Source organism: Chiloscyllium plagiosum, chromosome 28 (assembly GCF_004010195.1).
Source record: "Chiloscyllium plagiosum isolate BGI_BamShark_2017 chromosome 28, ASM401019v2, whole genome shotgun sequence".
Taxonomy (NCBI): Eukaryota; Metazoa; Chordata; class Chondrichthyes; order Orectolobiformes; family Hemiscylliidae; genus Chiloscyllium; species Chiloscyllium plagiosum.
Genome location: NC_057737.1, coordinates 14,937,251 through 14,958,339, shown reverse-complemented (window position 1 = coordinate 14,958,339; position 21,089 = coordinate 14,937,251). Strand labels below are relative to the sequence as shown.

General features: G+C 38.7%; 1 protein-coding gene across 9 annotated transcripts in view; it reads left to right on the top strand.

Annotated features, from left to right (window-relative positions):
• Positions 1 to 21,089, top strand: part of LOC122563983 (nuclear pore membrane glycoprotein 210-like) — a 178,660-nt gene that overhangs the window by 90,231 nt on the left and 67,340 nt on the right. For all 9 annotated transcript variants that reach the window (XM_043718385.1, XM_043718388.1, XM_043718384.1 and 6 more), the window contains 10 exons: positions 3,085 to 3,186; positions 3,262 to 3,390; positions 3,731 to 3,858; positions 4,903 to 5,035; positions 6,823 to 6,885; positions 9,254 to 9,433; positions 11,623 to 11,703; positions 15,164 to 15,295; positions 17,028 to 17,186; positions 18,915 to 19,006. In XM_043718385.1, coding sequence (XP_043574320.1) covers positions 3,085 to 3,186; positions 3,262 to 3,390; positions 3,731 to 3,858; positions 4,903 to 5,035; positions 6,823 to 6,885; positions 9,254 to 9,433; positions 11,623 to 11,703; positions 15,164 to 15,295; positions 17,028 to 17,186; positions 18,915 to 19,006 — 1,199 coding nt within the window. The remainder of the gene's footprint in view (positions 1 to 3,084; positions 3,187 to 3,261; positions 3,391 to 3,730; positions 3,859 to 4,902; positions 5,036 to 6,822; positions 6,886 to 9,253; positions 9,434 to 11,622; positions 11,704 to 15,163; positions 15,296 to 17,027; positions 17,187 to 18,914; positions 19,007 to 21,089) is intronic.

The following is a 21,089-nucleotide window of genomic DNA, read 5'->3' as shown; positions in this document are numbered from 1 at the left end:
TTCGCAAATTTGAGCGCTTGCTTCTACTATTTAGTTTAAAATTAGCTGTACTTTCCTAGTTACATAGTTCATAAGAACACTGGGTGTAGCACACTTCAGGTATATGCTGTCTCAACAGTACAGATCCTCCTTTCTTCAGTTTTTGGTGCCCCAATAACCAGAATGTCTTCTTCCACACCAGACGACCTGAATCATGTCAGCAGGCAGACACATAACTGTCTCATCTCATCACTCTTTGCTGCGGAGAACCATGTCAGTCCCATTGACTATGCTGTCCCCTACTACCACTTTAATCCAGTTTCACTGCCTGACTTGAATGGCTTCCTATCACCATGGGGCCTTGGTCATTTAGCTCAGCCACTCCGCAGCCTTGGCTCTCATCCACACAAGCTAAGAGAACCTCAAATCTCTGTCCGACAGTATCTTTAGAGAAAGAAACAGGATCGAATCATCTGAAAAGGTGTCGGATTGGTTTTGAAACATTAACTCTGTTTCTCCATTGATGCTTCCAGATCTACTGAGATTTTCCAATGCTCTCTGAATATGTTTGAGACATCTAGTGACTGTAGAACACTGTACAAATGAAAGTCTGTTTCTTTTGTTTACTATTGTAATATTTACTGAGATCAATAGATATTTTTGAAAACTAATAATAAAAAATCTATGGTAATGTACTGGTCATAGCAGTCTACAGCACAGCCCTTTGACCCATCAATTTTGTGCTGCTTTAAAAACAACCACCTAACTATTCTAATCCCAACTGATTCCTGTGGCGTTTTAACCTTGGCATCACAATTGCACTCTAAATTCTTCTGAAATGTTATGAGGGTTTCTGTCTCTACAATCCTTGCAGGCAATGATTCCCAGGTTCCCACCACTCTCCGAATGAAACAAAATTCTTCACATCTCCTCTAAAACACATGCCCCTTACCTTAAATCTAACCCCCTGCTCAATGATCCATCCATTAAAGGGAAACATTTCTTTCTGTTTACCCTGTCTGTGTTACGCATAATTTAATATTATGTTCCCCTCGGTCTTCTCTGCTTCAAGGAAAACAACCTCAGTCTGTTCTATCTCTCTTTATAACTAAAATTTCTAGCTCGGGCAACATCCTGTCAAATCTCTTCTGCACTCTCCAGTGTAATCATCCATCCTATGATATGGATACTAGAACTGGGCACAGTAGTCTAGCTGTGACCTAACTAATGTTTTAAATGGTTTCAGCATTGTCTCCCTGCTCTTCAGCTCTATGCCTCGGCTAATAAAAGTAAGTATCCCATATGGCTTCTTAACCACTATATCCTGCTACCTTAAGGGACTGATGGACATGCACACCAAAGGTCCCTCTGACCCCAGTGCTTCCCAGAGATCTACCTTTCATCATGTATTCGCTTGCCTTGTTTATCCTGTCCAAGTGGGGTGCGCCTCAGACTTATAGGGATTGAATTCCAATTGCCACTGACCAGCTTCTCTGTACCCTCCTGTGATCTAAGGCTGACATCAGTGGTTATGTCACTGAATTAGTAATGCAGAAACCTGAGCTAGTTATCCCAAAATGAGTTTAAATCCCACAATGGAGCAGCATAGTGGCTCAGTGGTTAGCACTACTGCCTCACAACCCCCGGGATCCGGTTCAGTTCCAGTCTTTGGTGTCTGCATGGGTTTCCACCGGCTCCGGTTTTCTCCCACAGTCCAAAGATTAGGTGAATTGCTTCATAGTGCCCAGTAACCCATGGGTTAGCCATGTAAAATCCCATGAAAGGGGACGAGGTGGGTCTGGGTGGGATGCTCTTTGGAGTGTCGGTGCAGACTCAATTGATCAAATGGCTTCTTGCTGCACTGAAGGGATTCTATGAATGGCAGTCGGAGAATTTAAATTAATCTTAAATAAATATGGAATACAAGGCTAGCATTAATAATAGTGACCGCACAGCCGCTGGATTGTTGTAAATTCCCATTTAGTTTAGTCACGTCCTTTAGAGATGGCAATTTGTTATCGTTAACTAGTTTGGCCAAAATGTGACTCTCAACTCACAGCAGACCTAAGGGGCAACTTTTTCACGCAGAGGGTGGTTCATGCATGGAATGACCTGCCAGAGGAAGTGGTGGAGGCTGGTACAATTACAACATTTAAAAGGCATCTGGATGGGTATATGAAAAGGAAGAGTTTAGAGGGATATGGGCTGAGTGCTGGCAGATGGGATTGGATTAATTTAGGATATCTGGTCAGCATGGACGAGTTGGACTGAAGGGTGTGTTTCTGTGCTGTACGTCTCTGTGACTCTATGTAGTCTCTTAAGTTATCTCTTAAAAGATTTTGTAATTGAACCATATCCAAAGAGATGATTCACTGCCACTTGGTCATGGGAATTAGGAATAGAGAGTTGACCTTGCTAGCAATACCCATATCAGTTGAAAAAAGTTTTAAAATGAAGCCAAAGAAAAGAGCTCAAGGCACAGAAAGACCTACTTCAGTTTTTCAGATGAGGTATTAACTTAAGAACAAATCTCAGGTGGTTGTGAAAGAGCTTGTATAGCATTTTACTCTCCACTGAACCACTACAAATAAATTAACTGGTTTATTTGTTAAATACATGTCCTCACTCTGTGCCTATTGGGCAACCTGCATATTAGAGTCATAGAGATGTATAGAATGGAAACAGACCCTTCAGTCCAACCCGTCCATGCCGATATCCCAACCCAATCTAGTCCAACCTGCCAGCACCCTCCAAACCCTTCCTATTCATATACCCATCTAAATGCCTCTTAAATGTTGCAATTGTACCAGCCTCCACCACATCCTCTGGTAGCTCATTCCATACACATACCACCCTCTGTGTGAAAAAGTTGCCCTTTAGGTCTCTATTATATCTTTCCCCTCTCACCTAAACCTATGCCCTCTAGTTCTGGCATAATCTTGCATAATGACTGTGACTGTGCTTGAAAGAAGCATTTTGGGATATCCTGAGTCCATGATAAAGCACAATGTAAAGTAAGCTTGCATCTTTTAAAAGAGTTATGGACTATATTTGTGTATTTGTAAGCGAAGTAATGTTGGTAACTTTTGTTTTATTTTTCTTTAGGAAATAGTTTATTTAACTGAGGGCTCTGGATACTTTTTCGTTAATACTACTGATACTGAGATTCTGACTAGCACATATCTGGAGACCAAAAACTATGTACAAGTCAGTATCAATTTTCAAAAATTATAGCAACATTTTTTTTGGCTTGCATTGATACTTTTAAACTTTTTGCTGCAGATAAGGCCACTACAAACAGGCTTTGTGACAATGAAAGCATATGACCTCTGCCTGACATGCAAAGGTCCAGCCAGAGCAGAAATCTGTGTATCAGATATATTAGACTTTGAACTAAATTTTATTCACAAGGTAAGTACATTGTAAATATGCAAATCTATTACTAAGCGGTTACTTCAGAGCAGTTTAATTGCTGATCAAATACAAGTTAAATTGCTATTTTTGTAAGATGAGAAAAATTAAATTTATATAATATTTAGCTTGGTAAGCTTCCTTGAGATCAAATTTTGGTGATATAAGACTAATCTAGTACTTCTGGTGTCTGTATTTAGAACAATAGTACTTGGGTGGGATAAAAAGAGTTAAAAAAAATCACAGCGATGCATGGTGCAAAGGATCTTAATAGGACAATGGTTAGAAAATGAGGCAGTGGTTGCAACTAAAATAGTTATTTCATTATCTGAACCTACAGATTGAAATTGGAAAGTCTGTTCCAGTTAACGTCAGGGTGTTGGATTTCTTCAAGAAACCCTTTTTGAACAGATACTTTCGTTACATGAATATAAGCTTACAGGCAGCTTCCCCAATTGTCACCTTAGAGTAAGTATTGAACACAAGTCGAAAGGTCTAATTGTTTGAGAAAGACATTTTAGAAAGACCAACTCAAAATATTAGAAGTAAAATTCATGTATTTTCAAAGAGTATATTGATCTTTCTTTTATGTTTGCATGGAAACACTCATTTACAGCACAAATAGATGTATGGTTTGACATAGGTTTTCACTGCTTACTATGGCTGTGGATCTCAAAGTTGAGTGTATGCAACCTATCCTGTTTCAGTACCTCTCATCCTGGATTGCCTGATATCTGACTCCTGATCTGCTACCTCAAACTTGACTTTTCCCATATATTACTTCTCACCCTATTCAATTTCTCATTGGATTGGTACCAGGTCTACCTCATTTTAGGTATGAAAGTGAAGGTATGGAAGTAATTTGTAAATATAGAAAGAAATAAAGGAATTTTCAGGAGGGGAAAAGCAGCAGGAACATAAGTGGAAGATAGGAGAAATAACCAGGAAAGCAAGTGATAAGGGTGAGGTTGAGAAATGGAACTGGGAGAAGAGAAACAGAAGTAAAAAATGAAGAAAAGAAATCTGGTTAACTGGTAAGAATGATGACAATATTGAGGTAATTTTCTGAATTCATCAAGTCAGTGGGAGACTTTACCCTCATTTGTGTATTTTAAGATTATGGGAACCCTGCTGTTAGTTCCAGTATGTGTGATTGAACATGCGAGTTTGTACACTTTATAAATGTTGAAAATTTGTTTTGAATTTTATGAAGCTCAGTAATTGTGCGTTTCTCTCAAATTGCAATAGATTTAAAAGTGGAATTCATATTGTTATGGGAAAGGATAAATATGATTTTCTGTAGAACAAGCAAAGTAACTGACTGTCTTTGGATATTTTGTGCACATTGCTACTTATTGTGAAAATCATGCCGACAGTAGCTATAGAGCGAACCAAACGCTTAAAATGTCAAGTTGAAGAACAATATTTGGTGTTCAACAACTTGTGACAATTTATGGGGAGGTGGTTAAATATTTTAAAACACAGTACTTCTATAAACATTTTAATTTTCAGTCCAATTACTGACTTGGATAAATATGCTGCAAGTTACTTACTGAGAGCTGTGGCTTTGGGTCAAACCACTCTTATAGCAATGGCCAGAGACAAGTTTGGTCGAAAGTTGAGCTCTTCCCCACGTCAGATTGAAGTGAGTATGTTCCTTTTATTGTATTGACTAAGAGTTAGTCAGCATTTCTATCACCATATTATTTAATTTAACCACAACGCAAACAGTAATAGATTTCAACACCCTGAGAATGTTTTGTACAATTTCAAGCAGTTAAGTAGTAGCATTTATGTTTAAGATTATATTTGTTATTACCTCTGAAGAAGGAAGTGTGGATTTTACTGCATTAGACATGTTCGTGAAATGGGAGTAGAGGTCATGGAAATAGAACTAGGGGCCTGAAACCCATTTAAATTTTCTTTCTGATACAATCCTGCGCCTTAGACACTGCTCCTCCAATGTCATGGGAATGAGGGCCTGGTGCTGAGTACAATTTCTTTGCCTTGTTCTACTAAAAAGGGTATTAGCATTAAGCCATGGGGCCTGTGTGGCAATCATGCTGAGCAACATATTGAAGGAATGGAGCTTTAGTGGAAGACCCCTCTCTCACGCAGGCCTCTTCCTCTTTAGAGATCCAGTATTTATTAGACAGCAATTACCCAAAGGAAAAATAAATCTGTGGGACTTGCTGGTCCACTAATACCACGCCTTGCCTGCTCTGTTGCTGCAAGATGTGATTGATTATAATACTGATCATGTTTGACCTCTTGCAGCTGTGAGTTTCCTCTTGGTAAAAGTTTTTCTGTCTTGCTTTATTAAAGATGTTCCAGAGAGGAAACTGGGACAGAAGTCTTAACCCGCAACCCTGCATGAACTAGTTTTGTTCTATTGAGTAGTTTTTGGATTACCTGCAGAAAATTGAATTTGTCACTTAGCATTACTCTACTATTGGAAAACTAAAATGTTTTGTCTAAGTATTCAGATCCTCCACAATTTCTTCATATCCCATTACTATATCTCCAGCCTTATTTTCCAGCAGTCCAATGTCCACTCTTGTCTCTTAACTTTTAGATATCTAAAAAGATCTCTTGCAACTTTCTGTTATATTATTAGTTGGCTTACTCTCCCATTTCATCTTCTCTCCCCTTATTGGTTTTTCAGTTATCCTATGCTGCTTTATAAAGGCATCCCAGTCCTCATGGCTTCCCATTAATCTTTACTATATGCTTTCTTATGCACTTTTATGCTGTTCCTGACTTCCCTGGTCAGCCATGATTGCTTTATCTTCCCCTTAGTATGTTTCTTCTTCCTTGGGATGAATTTCTGCTGTGCCTCCTGAATTCCCATTGCCTTTGCTGCCCCACCATTTTCCTTGCTGGGCTCTTCCTTCCAATCAACCGCCAGCTCCTCCTTCATGTCTTTGTACAAAGTTAAAAGTCACACAACACCAGGTTATAGTCCAACAGGTTTAATTGGAGGCACACTAGCTTTCGGAGCGACGCTCCTTCGTCAGGTGGAGTGTTGTTGAATTCAAGCCCGAGAGTTGTTGAATTCAATATTGAGTCCAGAATGCTGTAGATTTTCCCCATATCTATGAATTCAAAACCCGTTTCTCGCATGTGATCTTTCAGATGAGAGACAACCTGAAACATTAACTCTGTTTCTAACCATCAATGTTGTCCAAGCAGCTGAATATTTTTAACATTGTTATTCCTTTTTAAGCTTGAAAACTTGCAATATTTTTCTTTTGTATAAATGTTTTGACAATTGACCATTTGTTCTTAGAACTAGGGAGGCACGTTGCTTTCTAAATCGGTATTAGCAGTTGATAGACATGCACATGATAGACATAAAAATTGTGTATTCAATATTTAGATGAGGAATAGATTGCTCACGTGATCCTAACCCACAATTTGCATTGGTTTCAGGTATTCCCCCCTTTTAGATTAATCCCACAGAAAGTGACCTTGATCATTGGTGGTATGATGCAGGTTAGTAAACACAAACTAACTTTATTGCATGAATATAGGATTTATGAACATCCTGTTGTGATATTGGAGCCAAACATTTTCAGGATGTTAGCATAAGATTGACATAAAAAGGATCAGGAGTAAAGGACCAAGAATGGAAAGCACAGTGGCTCAGTGGTTAGCACTGCTGCCTCTCAGTGGCAGGGATCGGGTTTAATTCCAGCCTCTGGTGACTGTCTATGTGGAGTTTGCATGTTCTCCCCATGTCCGCAGGAGTTTCCTCTACGTGCTCTGTTTTCCTCCCACAATGCAAAGGTGTGCAGGTTAGGTGGATTAGTCAGGCTAAATTTCCCTGTAGTGTCCAGGGATGTGCAGGCTAATTGGGTTAACCATGGTAAATATGGGGTTCTGGGGCTAGGGTGAGGGCCTAGATGTAGGTGGGATTATCTTTGGAGGGTTAGTACAGACACGATGGGTCGAATGGCCTCTTTCCAAACTGTGGAGATTCTATGATTCTGTAAATGATTGTAATGGATGTCATGTTGTAATTGAGGATTTTGCAGTGAACATAGAATATACTTTGTAAATTATATAAAAGGTTAATAACATGCTCTGGGAAGGAAAAACTGATGATTTTCCACGATTGTGACTTTTTTTGTGGTTGTCTTAAATGAGAAAACTGATGCTGCCAGGTTTATAATCATGCTTTATATCTGCTTGGAGCAACTGGAAGCGTAGTTTTTGCTGATCTCTATTTGGTCATTGAATGAATCCTTGATAAGTGCAGAACATAAAAGGTGAGGAGAGATTTGTTAAGTACACATAAATGAAAGGTAAAAAGAAAACTTCATGGACTTCATAAACTCCCAAAGGGAACTTCTCAAGGTTTGGCTTAAATTGTAATGTTGTTCACTCATGCACATCCACAGTTCATTACAAACATGAGACCCATTCGCAACAATCTTTAGCCCAAAGTGTTGAGTGTATGATCCATCGGGCACCTCTAGACTTTCCCAGCATCACAGATGCAAGTCTTAAGCCAATTCATTCCACTCTGTGTTATATCAAAGAATGGCTGGAGACACTGAATACTTGCAAAGGCTATGGACCCTGATAATATTCTCGCATTACTACTCCAGATGTCTGCTCCAGAACCTGCCATGCCCCTAGCCAAGCTGACCCAGTCCAACGTGGCCAATTACCACTCCATCAGTCTACTCTCAATCATCAGCAAATTGATGGAAGGTATTATAAACAGTGTTATGAACTAACACCTGATTACACATCTCTGCAGGAATTCCTCAGGGTTATGTCCTAGGCCCAGTCATCTTCAGCTGCTTTATCAATGAACTTCCCTGCATCATAAAGTCAAAAACGTAGAAGTTTGCTGATGATGGCACAATATTCAGTACCGTTCCTGACTCCGCCGATACTGAGGGAGATCATTTCCACATGCAGCAGGAATTGGTCAGTATCCGGTTTGGGATAACAAATAGCAAGTAACATTTGCACCATATAATTTCCAGGCAATGACCATCACCAATAAGAGTGAATTTAACCATCATCCCTTAACATTGAATGGATTACTATGCTACATCCCCTACAATTATTATCCTGGGGCATCCAATTGACCAGAAACTGAACTGGAGCAGTAAATACTGTGGCTACATGACCAGATCATTGGCTAGGAGCCCTGTAGTGAGTAACTCGCATTCTGACTCCCTAAAACCTGTCAACTATCTGCAAGTCAAGAATGCAGTGGAATACTTCTCACTTGGCTGGATGAATGCAACTGCAACAACATGCATGAAGCTATCATCATTCAGGACAAAGCAGTGTGCTTGATCAGTATTACAGCCACAAATATTCAATCCCTCCATCACCAATATTCATTAGTAACAATTATCATCATCTACAAGATGCACTGCAGCATTAACTAATGTTTCTTAGCACCTTCCAAACCTATGACTACTACCATCTAGAGGGCACCAACTACATGTGGACACCAACAGCAGATTCCCTTCCAAAGCATTCACCAATCTGACTTGGAAATATATTGCTGTTCTTTTCAGTGTCACTGGGTCAATATCCCGGAACTCCCTCCTGCATTGTGAATCTACCTACACCAAATGGACAGTAGATCTTTGAGCAAGCAGATCATCATTATTAAGACAGCTAGGAATGGGCAATAAATATTGGCTCTGACAGTGATGCCACATCCCAGAAATACATTTTTTTTTAAATGTGTGGGGAGAACAGGCCAAAATTATTGAGAAAACACCTGGAAAAAGTACTAAAACTGTGCTATATTTTAATATGAGTGTTGATTAAAAGCTTGTCCTAGAGTCAAACTATTATTTTCTGATCTTTATAATGTAATTGATTGCAGGTGATGTCTGAAGGTGGTCCACAACCACAGACAAATATTCATTTCTCTATTAATAATGGTACCATTGCTAAAGTAAATGAATTAGGGCAGCTGACTGCCCTAATGGTGGGAACAGCAAAAGTGACTGGTATTATTCAAGCTGTCGACGATGATACAGGAAAAGTGGTTGTTTTCTCCAAGGTAATGCAAGGTTTGACTATGAGTTTGCATTTCCACCTAAAGACTCAGCTGTCAATCTGGCTCATAAATGGATGTTGAAGATTAGCAGTTTATTTATTAGAACCTTCTTGTAATTCTTCCCAATCCAAAACAACTGAGATATGATTAATTTTAGCATCATCAGTAATTGGAAAGTCGATAGTGATTTTGTACACCCCTACCAAAATAGGAGTTGATAACTGGAGAAACTAGTGATTCTTGAAACATTGTTCAGTGTTCCAGTGTACATGTCTTTCAGTTTACATCAAACACAATGTACATATTTCATAACCAGTGTGTTAAAAGATTATTTTTTATTATTTATTCTGTAAAAGCTATCCATGTTACTATTTAATCTACTTGCTAAAATCATAGAAAGATGTTTTATTCTTCCCTCAGTTAGTAGTGAGAATGTCACTGGTAATTTTCAAAAATACGTGAAGTGGAAAAAAGAGTCTGTGTGGAACAGTCTTTTTGAGAAATCTAGTAGAGACAGATTGTCTAACTCAGAATTAGGGACATACGGAACCATCGCAACCATCTCTGTGGCTGCATGTTAGGATTCTATGCATTCAGTGTGGAGGAGAGTGCAGATGCCTTGAGGGGTGCCTCCTGCTCACACTAATGGGAAAACTTGCCCAAATCAAGCTCCAATTAGCCACTTCAGAGTTGGTCAGCGACTCATCTCCTCAACAGTGAAGTCCTGTCCCACCAGAAATTGCCATCCAATCTTTATGTCAGTAGCTTCTGGCTCCTAGAAATCACTGCTAGAGACTCCAGCTTCTGAGAATCCAACAGTCAAGAGGTTTATCTATTTATTTTGGGTCCCACGGAGAGAGGCATGTTGCAGGCAAGTACAGGGGTATGGTTCAGTGACTCCAGATTGAAGCAACTAGAGTGGCTTCCCCAGACCCAGCAGATAGATCACCTTAAACAAATACAGAAAGTGTGGAGAAACTCAACAGGCCTAGCAGCATCTGTGCAGAAAGAAACATTGTTAATGTTTCAAATCTGATATGGCTTCTTCAGAATTGAAAAATTTTGTAAAATGTTTTTTATACATTTGACAGAGGCAGAGGAGGAGCGAGAGCAACAGATGGTGTAGCGGTCCAGTACAAAAGACATTAGAGTTGCTAAAAATGGTGAAAGAAAAATAAATATGTAAAATGCGTAAAAATTAAGATGTGAGATAGAGAAAATGAGTCCTCTTTGCTGAGGGCAAAGTAAACATAACGCTGGAGTTTGAGGAGGTGAAAGCTGTAAGAAAAATGGAGGACGGACATCATGTGGTCAGGCTGTAATGTTGTGCAATTCAATATTGAGTCCAAGAGTCTGTAATTTGCTTAAGTGGTGGTGTTCCTGAGCTTGCATTGTCCTATGTTGAATATTGCAGCAGGCCTAGGTCAGAATTGTCAGCATAAGAGCAATATGGTTTTATTGTTTGGGTCAAGATCTGGTTACATTTCCTGTATTTGTCAGGCAAAACTTAAGAATTGATGTGACTTTGTATCCTGTTGCCTAGAGAATCAGCAGAAAGTACTCCCAGCTAATGTCAGCTACTCTGATCTGGAGGCAAGATATTGAGTATTTCTTCAGAAGAAGTTCAATTTCAGAGACTTGTTAGCTAATCCAAATGACCAACAACTGTCATCCAATCATTGCCATTAGGAATCTTGGCCACTTTTGGGACTGTAGGAAACCCCACAAGTCACTTTCAGTGTTGGGATGGATGCAGGTGAACAGATGTCATGGCAGGGACTTGGACAAAGTTGAGGTTATCCCACCTGTTATCCTTCTGTCCTTGATCACCTCCCACCAGCCATAAAATTGAGGCCGGATAGCAAGTGATCATTAATTAATCAAATAAGGGCCTCATTTAGGGCAAGGACAGACAGACAGACCACATTTGGGTTTTCTCACCTGCTGTAAATTACAGACAAGTGAAACTGGTCCCATTAAAAGTTTTGCAGGTATTTCGGTTGACATTATATCAGTAAAGGTGACTAACTATGAAGAGGGGTCATTCTGTGCCAGTTTGATGAATTGTGCAAATATGTTTTTTTTTAAGAAAGGATTTTTTTAACCATAAAGCTGAATAAATAACTTTTCAAAGCACTGCATAGTTGAGATTCATTGTTGAGAATAACTGGAGTTTTATATTTTCACAAAAGGATGAAGTGACTGTAAATGTGATTCAACTAAGAGGGATAAAAATTCATGCTCCAGTAACTAGATTGAGGACTGGAACTCAGGTACAATATGTAATCATTTACATGTTTGTGTGAATTAATATTAATATTGTTAAAAAAGATTTTATGTAGTATACTGTTTTATAACAGTGGCTTAAATCAGGAATGTTAGCCAAGCGACATTTTATATGTGTAATTTGAATCATAAGTCTTTCTACTTTAATAATCTTGTCACTAATTTGGCCCATTTTTGCTCATTCCCAACGTGTAGTCCTGACAGTTTTTCTTTTACAGATATTTGTTTTTTTAAAAAAACTCATTATAAATTCTGCTTTTATGTTAGATTTACTATGTCCTGATGACAGCAGATAACACAAAGACAGGTGGAGGGATGGGTAGTGTTAAGGAAGTGGGGAGGCTGCAGAAGGACTTGAACAGGCTAAAAAAAGTGGGCAGCGCAGTGACGATGGAAAACATTGTGGGAAAGTATGAAGTTATGCACTTTGGCAAGAAGAGTGGAGGCATAGACTATTTTCTTAATGGGGAAAGGTTTCAGTAATCTCAAGCAAAAAGGGACTTGGGAGTCCTAGTTCAGGTTTCTCTTTAGGTTAACATGCAGGTTCATGATATTTAGAAAGGCAAATGCAATGTCAGTATTAATTTCAAGAGAGCTAGAGTACAAGCTCAGAGATGTATTGCTGAGGGTGAGTAAGGCTCTGGTCTGCATTTGGATTGTTGTGGCCAGTTTTGGACCCTGTATCTAAGGAAGGATGTGCTAGTGTTGGAGAAAATACAAAGGTTTACAAGAATAATCCCTGGATTAAAGGCTTGTCATATGAGGTGTGGTTGAGGACTGTGGGTCTGTAATTGATCAGAAGAGTGAGGAGGAGGTTATCTCATTGAAACTTAAAGAATACAGAGGGGCCTGGATAGAGTGGATGTGGATTAGATATTTCCACTAATAGGAGAGGCTAGGACCCAAGGCCTCAGCCTCAGAATGGAGAGATGACCCTTTAGAAGTAACGTATGGAAATTCTTCAGCCACAGGGTGGTTAATCTGTGGATCTTATTACTGCAGAAGGGTGTTAAGGCCAAATTATTGAGTGTATTTAAGACAGAGATAGACAGGCTCTTGATTGGTAAGCTGTTCAAGGGTTATGGAGAGAACACAGGAGAATGGGGTGAGAAACATATCAGCCATGGTTGTGTGACGGAGCAGACTCAATGGGCCGAATGGCCTCATTGCATTCCCCATCTTATGTTCTGTGGTCAAATAACAATTTTCATTTAAATGAGGTCCTCGCTTCCCTATTCTTTTGATAATTAATTTATATCTTTTCAGTACCAATCACCAATCAGTGAAAATAGATTCTAGCTATTTATCAAAACTTTTCATCATCTTGACCTCCTTTGACATGTTTGAACCTCTTTGTTCTTACAGAAATAAACTGCAGTCATTACCTTTAACTTATAGTTCTTTGTACATCTCTTCAACCACCCTTTAATAGTTTTGATATTCTTCCTGAAATAAAGTACCCAAAACATGAAGTAATGTTCCATGTGTGCCCTAGCCACTGATTATATATTGTACTCTTATTTATCCAAATAAGAATCATACAAGCATTTGTAGTCTTACGAATTGGGCATCTCACTTTTAAAGATTTGTGTTGCTGAAATCCCAAACTTCCTAATCTTCCATAAATCAAAACAGACTACTTTTTATTCTGGGCTGATGGTGGGACTGGTTCCAGGTCCCACTCGTAACAGGGGAAGGGGATTGGGCAAACACTCATAATCTCTGATTTGATAGAGGCAATCTGTTAATTGCCTTGGGAATGGACTAGAAAATGGTGGCTGCATTGCTGAGGTGCAGGTTCATTGAAACAGACTGTATTAGCAGGCGTGTAACAACAGAAGTATAAGTATCATGGATTTCAGGAGAAGCTGAGGACTTCTTCAGTAGGGCTGACTCGCTCTTTACAGCTGTGGACCTGAAGTGCAAACCTGAGACAGTGAGAAAGAAGACTTCTTTTCAGAAGGTAGAATACCCACCAATTAGGCATAGTTAGAGGTGGCTGAAAACATGAGCAGGTGAAGTGAGGGAAAACTTGGTCCAATGCTGAAAAAGTTCCATGATCTTATTCTTTCTGGAAAGATGACTGCAATGGAAAACCTTCATGTCACATCTCTTTAGTAATTAGCCTAACCAACTGAGAAACTTAAAGATGTATGTTGCCCTGAACATTTTGTTATAACTAAAACTGTATGGAAGCATGTCTGCACAGTTTACTCTTGTGAAAATTTCCCTGTCAGCATATATATAATTCCACTAGAAATAACAAAAACATTTGGATCCAATATATATGAATTACATTTGACTGTGTACTGTTCTTTGTAATTTGTTGTTAAGTTCCTTTTTAATGTCACAACTATTAGGTTTGAAATCATTAAAATCAATCAGTAACCTAAGACATATAGTAAAGTGAACCAACTTTTATCTCCGATTATGCAAGCTGTTCAACAGATTGCTTTTGCTTTAAGTTTATAATGCTCACTGTCGATTTGTAATTTTCATCAACCAGATGTCTAGAATATCCCACAGAGCATAATTTAGGAAACACATTGGATAAGCATGAGACTTTTCTATATTTTGCTCAACAATATCTTTTAAAAATGTTAAGTTCCAAATTACATTTTGAATCAAGTCTTGTAATAAGATGTACTAATCCTTTAAATTTTAAAATTTATGACCAATTTTATTATAAAATTAAGTTTGTTGGTGGATTGAGCATATAAAATATGTCGGATTCCAAGCGCAATTCCTTGCACCCGCCCTGTTCCCTGTAATATGGGGGTTGCGAGAGAGCAGTAAGGCACCCAATAACCTGCCCACCCTAGGCCTGTTGAGGCAATAACTGCTCAAACAAGTTTCAATAAGGCCCTCAATCTACCTCCACTGTCATTATGTGGACAGAGGTAGATGAACCTGAGTGCAAAGCATTGTGGAAACAACTCCTTTGAAGAGTCAAGGAGGAAAAAGGAGATCACTTATTAATTCGGAGCACTCTGTGCACATCCAGGGCATAGCCCTCAAGATTTCACCTCCTTTTGTTTCTATTTGCTCTGCAAAACTGGACTGCTACACCCACCCTTCCTAGTTAGACTCTCAAATTATTCCCTGCACTAAATTCCTAGGACTTGCTTGTCTTTGGTCACAATGATCGTCCTCTTAGGACCTCTTTATAACCTCTGTGGTGTCCACCATTGAGTTCCGATGCTGCTTAGTTGTAGTGGTTAAATTATGTTGGCCAGCAGCTCTCGAGGGTTGTGGTTCCTGTTAACTGACTCGATCACAGCCTGTTTAGCCTGTTTCTAGTGTGCTAAATTATTATGGGTCAGGCATTTTTAAAAGCAATCCATTGAAGATCAGCCTATCCAAACCTTCCACTCTCCCATGACATCTAGTCTAGTCTGTTATTTAATGCATCACCATAAAAAAATTTTCAAATGTGCTATATTTTAGCTACCTGTATATGTGGTAGGAGTCACAAGTTACCAGACTCCATTCACCTTCGGTAGTGCGGTACCAGGACTGACGTTTCACTGGACAACAACAAAGCGGGAGGTGATTGAGCTTGTCAGCAGACACTCAGAGGTAGCTGTTAGTTTCTCATTTGTTTAAAAAAAAAATATGGCTCAAATAAAAAGTGTAGATTACTATTTAGTGTTGGTAATGAATAAAATGTTTTTGTGTTAAAGTAACAACTGCACTTAGAGTCGTAGAGTCATACTACATGGAAACAGACCCTTCAATCCAACTCATCCATGCTAAACTGACATCCCAATATGACCACATCCCATTTACCAACATTTGACCTTTTCCCCCTCTAAACCTTTGCTATTCATATACCCTTCCAGATGCCTTTTTAAATATTGTAATTGTACCTGCTGCCACCACACTTTTGGAAGCTCGTTCCATACACACACCGCCCTCTGCATGAAAAAGTTTATCCTCAGGTCCTTTATAAATCCTTCCTCTCTAACCTTAAACCTATGCCCTCTAGTTTCGGACTCTTCTACCCTAGGAAAAGGACCTTGGCTATTCACCCTCTCCATGCCCTTAATGTTTTTATAAACCTCTGTAAGGTCAGCCCTCAGCCTCTGAAGCTCCAAGAGAAGAAGCCTTAGCCTATTCAGCCTCTCCCTGCAACTGAAACCCCCTCGTCCTGGCAGCATCCTTGAAAATCTTTTCTGCACCCTCTCAAGTTTAACAACATCCTTTCTATAAAAGGCAATCAGAATTGAACGCAATTTTCTAAAAGTGGCCTCACCAATCTCCTGTATAGCCACAACATGATGTCACAACTCAGATACTCATACATTTCTTTTTGAAATATTTCGAGGTTGTCTTTATTTGTATCAATTTGTTTTTACTGACATAAAATACCCATATTTAACTACCCTTAGTATGGAAACCAGCAGATTTAGGGAAAAAAAATAAAACATTTGTTTTGTTCAGTCATAGCAGAAGTGGGCATCTAGGTCAGGTAGCTTTACTTTCTCTCCCTGGTAACTGTAATATTCCTTAACTTTTCCACATTTATAAATATATGTAATTTCCTACCATTCCAACCTTTAATAGGCCATAGCTCTATTTGTTAGTCTGTGGAAACTAATGACCTACATGAAGACCTTTCATTATTGATCTGGATACCCAGCCATGCAAAAGAGCAGCCTGGTTGATTCTTCCTATAAAGCTTCTTTCTGCAGAGGAAATCCATGCCCTTTAACGTAATTTGGTTGAAAACGTGGGTGATATAGAAATTTGAAATAATGATTCGTGCAATGGATCATTAAGGTTGAATCAAGTCTTGTAATAAGATGTACTAATCCTTTAAATTTTAAAATTTATGACCAATTTTATTATAAAATTAAGTTTGTTGGTGGATTGAGCATATAAAATATGTCTACACTCTACACTCTCAAGTATTTTTCTTTGACTTCTTAAACCTAAACTCCCTTTAACGTAATTTGGTTGAAAACGTGGGTGATATAGAAATTTGAAATAATGATTCGTGCAATGGATCATTAAGGTTGAATATCACTCTACACTCTCAAGTATTTTTCTTTGACTTCTTAAACCTAAACTTCTCAGTATTAAACATAATAAATTGAGATAATAAGTTTAGTTCTCCTTATAGGCAAAATTAAAATTCTCTTCAACTGTTGTTGCCTTGATGGGACATACATTTCTTAACTACCAGCAGAGATGAAAAATGTTAAAATATTGTCCTAAATATTTTCTTTGTATTGCAAAAGAAACTACAGTTCTTAAGCATTTTGTTAGCTGCACAGCACCTTTTGTAATACTTGTGATTGTTTTATAGATTTCTTTACAGCTTTCTGCAGAACATAATTTTGCTATGCTACTGTATAGCAAAGCAGAAGGGAAAACTGGTTTAAAAGTCACAGTAACCACACAGAATCCATCTGCTGCTCAGTTTGAAGGAAACTTTGACAGATTTTCTGATGAGATTCAAATTATGGTAATCTTGTCCTGTAATTTAGTTTAATAATATTTGTACTCCACTTAGGATCAACTCTCAAGTAGTGACATATATTAATTTTGCATGTTGAACTGCAAGAGACTTTAAATGTAGTTATACTTGCAGTTCAGTTTAGGATGTTGAGTTGATGATTAGAATTGCAGAAAGGAAAAAATAGAAAGCACATCAACTCAGCTGCTTTTGTACAATTGCAATTCCACATTGCTAATGATGTCCTAGGAACATGATTTTTATTTTGTATACTGTGTTATGTTTAATATATTTATTTCATACAACTATTATCCAAAACAGTTCACAGGGATCAATGCTCAGTGCTGGGGCCGCTGTTGTTTGTGATATACATAAATGATCTGGAAGAGGGCACTGTTAGTATGATCAGCAAGTTTGCAGATGACACGAAGATTGGTCGTGTAGCAGAAAACATAGGGGACTGTCAAAGAATATAGGAGAATATAGACTGAAGAGTTGGGTGGAGAAGTGGCAGATGGAGTTCAATCCAGGCAAATGTGAGGTGATGCATTTTGGCAAGTCTAATTGCAGAGTGAATTATACAGTAAACGGAAGAGCCTTGGGAAAAGTATATGAACAGAGAGATCTAGGAGTGCAGGTCCATTGTACCCTGAAGGTTGCTGCACAGGTGGATAGAGTGGTCAAGAACGCATATGGTATGCTTGCATTCATCGGACGGGGTATTGAATATAAGAGCTGGCAGGTCATGTTAAAATTGTACACTACATTGGTTCAGCCACGTTTAGAATACTGTGTACAATTCTGGTCGCCACAGAGGGTGCAGAGAAGGTTTACACGGATGTTGCCTGGTATATGGAAGGTGCTAACTATGAAGAGAGATTGAGACAGTTAAGTTTGTTTTCATTAGAAAAAAGGAGATTGAGGAAGACCTGATTGAGGTCTACTAAATCATGAAGGGTACAGACAGGGTAGATAGAGATAAGCTTTTTCCCAGGGTAAAGGATTCAATAACGAGAGGTCACGCTTTCAAGGTGAGAGGTGAAAAGTTTAAGGGGGATACACACGGCAAGTACTTTACATAGAGAGTGGTAGGTGCCTGGAACGCATTGCCAGCAGAGGTAGTAGAGACAGGCACGGTAGATTCATTTAAGATGCATCTGGACAGATAGATGAGTAGGTGAGAAGCAGAGGGATACAGATGCTTAGGAATTGGGTGACAGGTTTAGACAGTGGATTTGGATTGGCTCAGACTTGGAGGGCCAAAGGGCTTGTTCCTGGGCTGTAAATTTTCTTTGTTCTTTTTTTTAAAAGGTCAATTCATCAACACTACTTTTAAGTATATTCAGATAAAAATAAGCTTTTAATGTAAAAGATAGGGATTGTTATCTATTTAATGTATCTTCCCTGCACTCATAACACTGAACACTTCTAGATAATCCAGTTCCATACATTGTATGTATTTTCTTCAGTAAATGCTAAATGTAAAGACAAAATAAATTTGCTAATTATGAAATAATGCTAATAATGAAACCCTAGTTTCAGTATTTCCAGCTAGTTATCTAATGTTACTTAATACTTCATTAGAAAGGATTCTTACAATACCTAAAAAAAATTGCCTTTTTTTGTTCAAAACTCACTACATTAAACTCTGAATTGTGATTTCTTTTTGCAACAGCGGTGCATGTTTGGATTAATGAAGGTATTTTACAGTAATACTACTTATTTTATTCACTAAAGGTGTTTGGAATATTGCAACTTTTGCCTCTCTCTTTGCCAGCAAAAGAAGTACTGATGTCACCAAATTCTCATCTAAAGTTACAAACCTCTAGGTGAGCTTTTGTACTTCGAATTATTTTGATCAAAATTGGGTATTACCTAAAGCATGAACAATTTATCTTGTGGGAAGCAGCCTCAACCCAGTCATCTTCAGCTGGATGATCACTGGTTCAGGTGTGTAGCTGCTCATTAACAATTCAGTGTTCAGCTCCTTTCATGTGAAGCATGGACAGACTGGCAAGTGTTTAGTGACATAATACATAAGTTAATCCTATCTTGAACACGTGAAAGCTCATACATCTCCTTTTGACCTATAATGATAACACCAATGCCAAGTCACCCATCATCCTGAAAATATCTAACTGACCCCAAGTTAAAGTGGACTCATGATATTAACATCATAGAAAGCCCTTCCATGCCATCCACCACCAAGAAAAACAAAGTGGAACATTGTCAGAGTAACATTAATTCCGTGTTTCCCTTTACAAATCAGACATCATTCTGACTTAGACAAATCCATTAAATCTTCATTGTCAAAGATCAGTTGTTTGAAATTTCCCAAACTAACACCATTGTGGAAGCATAATCATTTCAAGAGCTGCAGTAGTTCAAGGAGAAGTCACACAACTGCCTTCTCAAGGCAACTTAAGTATGAGTAACAAATGTGGCTACAACCAAGAAAGTTTACTCATTTGCATTCTTTTTTAAATGCATTTCCAATGAAGCAGCACAATTTTATATTTTAGCTTTATCTTTCATGTCAGTTTAAAACTATAAGTAAACATATTTCTGGGATTGTGTGAATGTTTTCAAATCTGGAGTGGTCACAACAAAGCAAAGGATGTGGTTTATTTTAAGTTTTATTCTTTTCAGGGTGGCATAGTTGCAATGTATCATAATGTCATAGTATATTAAAATTTAGCTCATGTATGGGAGTTTTTTGTAACCCCTTTCTTTATTTGCATGCTGAACTGACCACAAAAAGAAATTTCAAAGCTGTATCAAACAGTGGTTAATGGTCCTTTCACAGTAAGGCAATACAGCATGAGTGATTCTTCTGTATTTTCTAGTGCTTGGCTATAGTGACACAGACAGGGAGAATTGACTATTCCTATTTTAGTCATAGATTAATATTGCAAGGCTAATAAAGTACATAGTAAGAAAACTGGTCACAGAAAGATAAAAGCTACATTTAAGTGTGATCATCTGCAGCCAGAATTTGTGGTCATATACTGTTAATTATAATGCAACAGTTAAACACAGCAGTGACCCTTGAACTTGCTGCAGCATTCAGTTCATCATGGGTGAACTATTACATCAACTACACCTTCCCACCCTATCTTGTCGGTTTCTTCAGTATTCAATAATTTATCAATCTCAGTTTGAGAAGCATCCACAGATTTCTGGTGTAGAACACTTCAAGATTCACAACTCCATTAGTGAATAAATTTTTCCTCACCTCAGTCCTAAGTCGACAACCCATGAACTTGATGATATGTTTTCATTCTCCAGTTCTTGAACCAGGGAAATAAACATTACTATCCACTCTGTCAAGGTTTCTAAGAAGTTTGTTTCAGTTGAATCATTTTATTCTTACTGTAGCCCCCTTTAAGAACAAGGGAGAAGTACAGCACAGGAACAGGCCCGTTGATCCTCCAAGCCTGTGCTGATCATCATGTCCTAAATAGACTTTTAAAAAAAACCTGCTGCCATTATTCAGTCTATATCTCTCTGTTCTCTCCCTAGTCATGTAATCATCCAGATGCTTCTTAAATGTTGCCAATGTGCCTGCTTCCACCAATGCATTCAGGCTCCAACCACACTCTGTGTGAAAGAAGAACAAATAAAATTTACAATCCAAGAACAGGCCCTTCGGCCCTCCAAGCCTGAGCCTCTCTTCATAGCTAGCACCTTCAAATCAGCCACTGACATTTCCGCCACCTCCAAAAAGACCCCACCACCAAGGATATATTTCCCTCCCCACCCCTTTCCGCCTTCCGCAAAGACCGTTCCTCCGTGACTACCTGGTCAGGTCCACGCTCCCCTACAACCCACCCTCCCATCCTGGCACTTTCCTCCGCCACCGCAGGAACTGTAAAACCTGCACCCACACCTCCTCCCTCACCTCTATCCAAG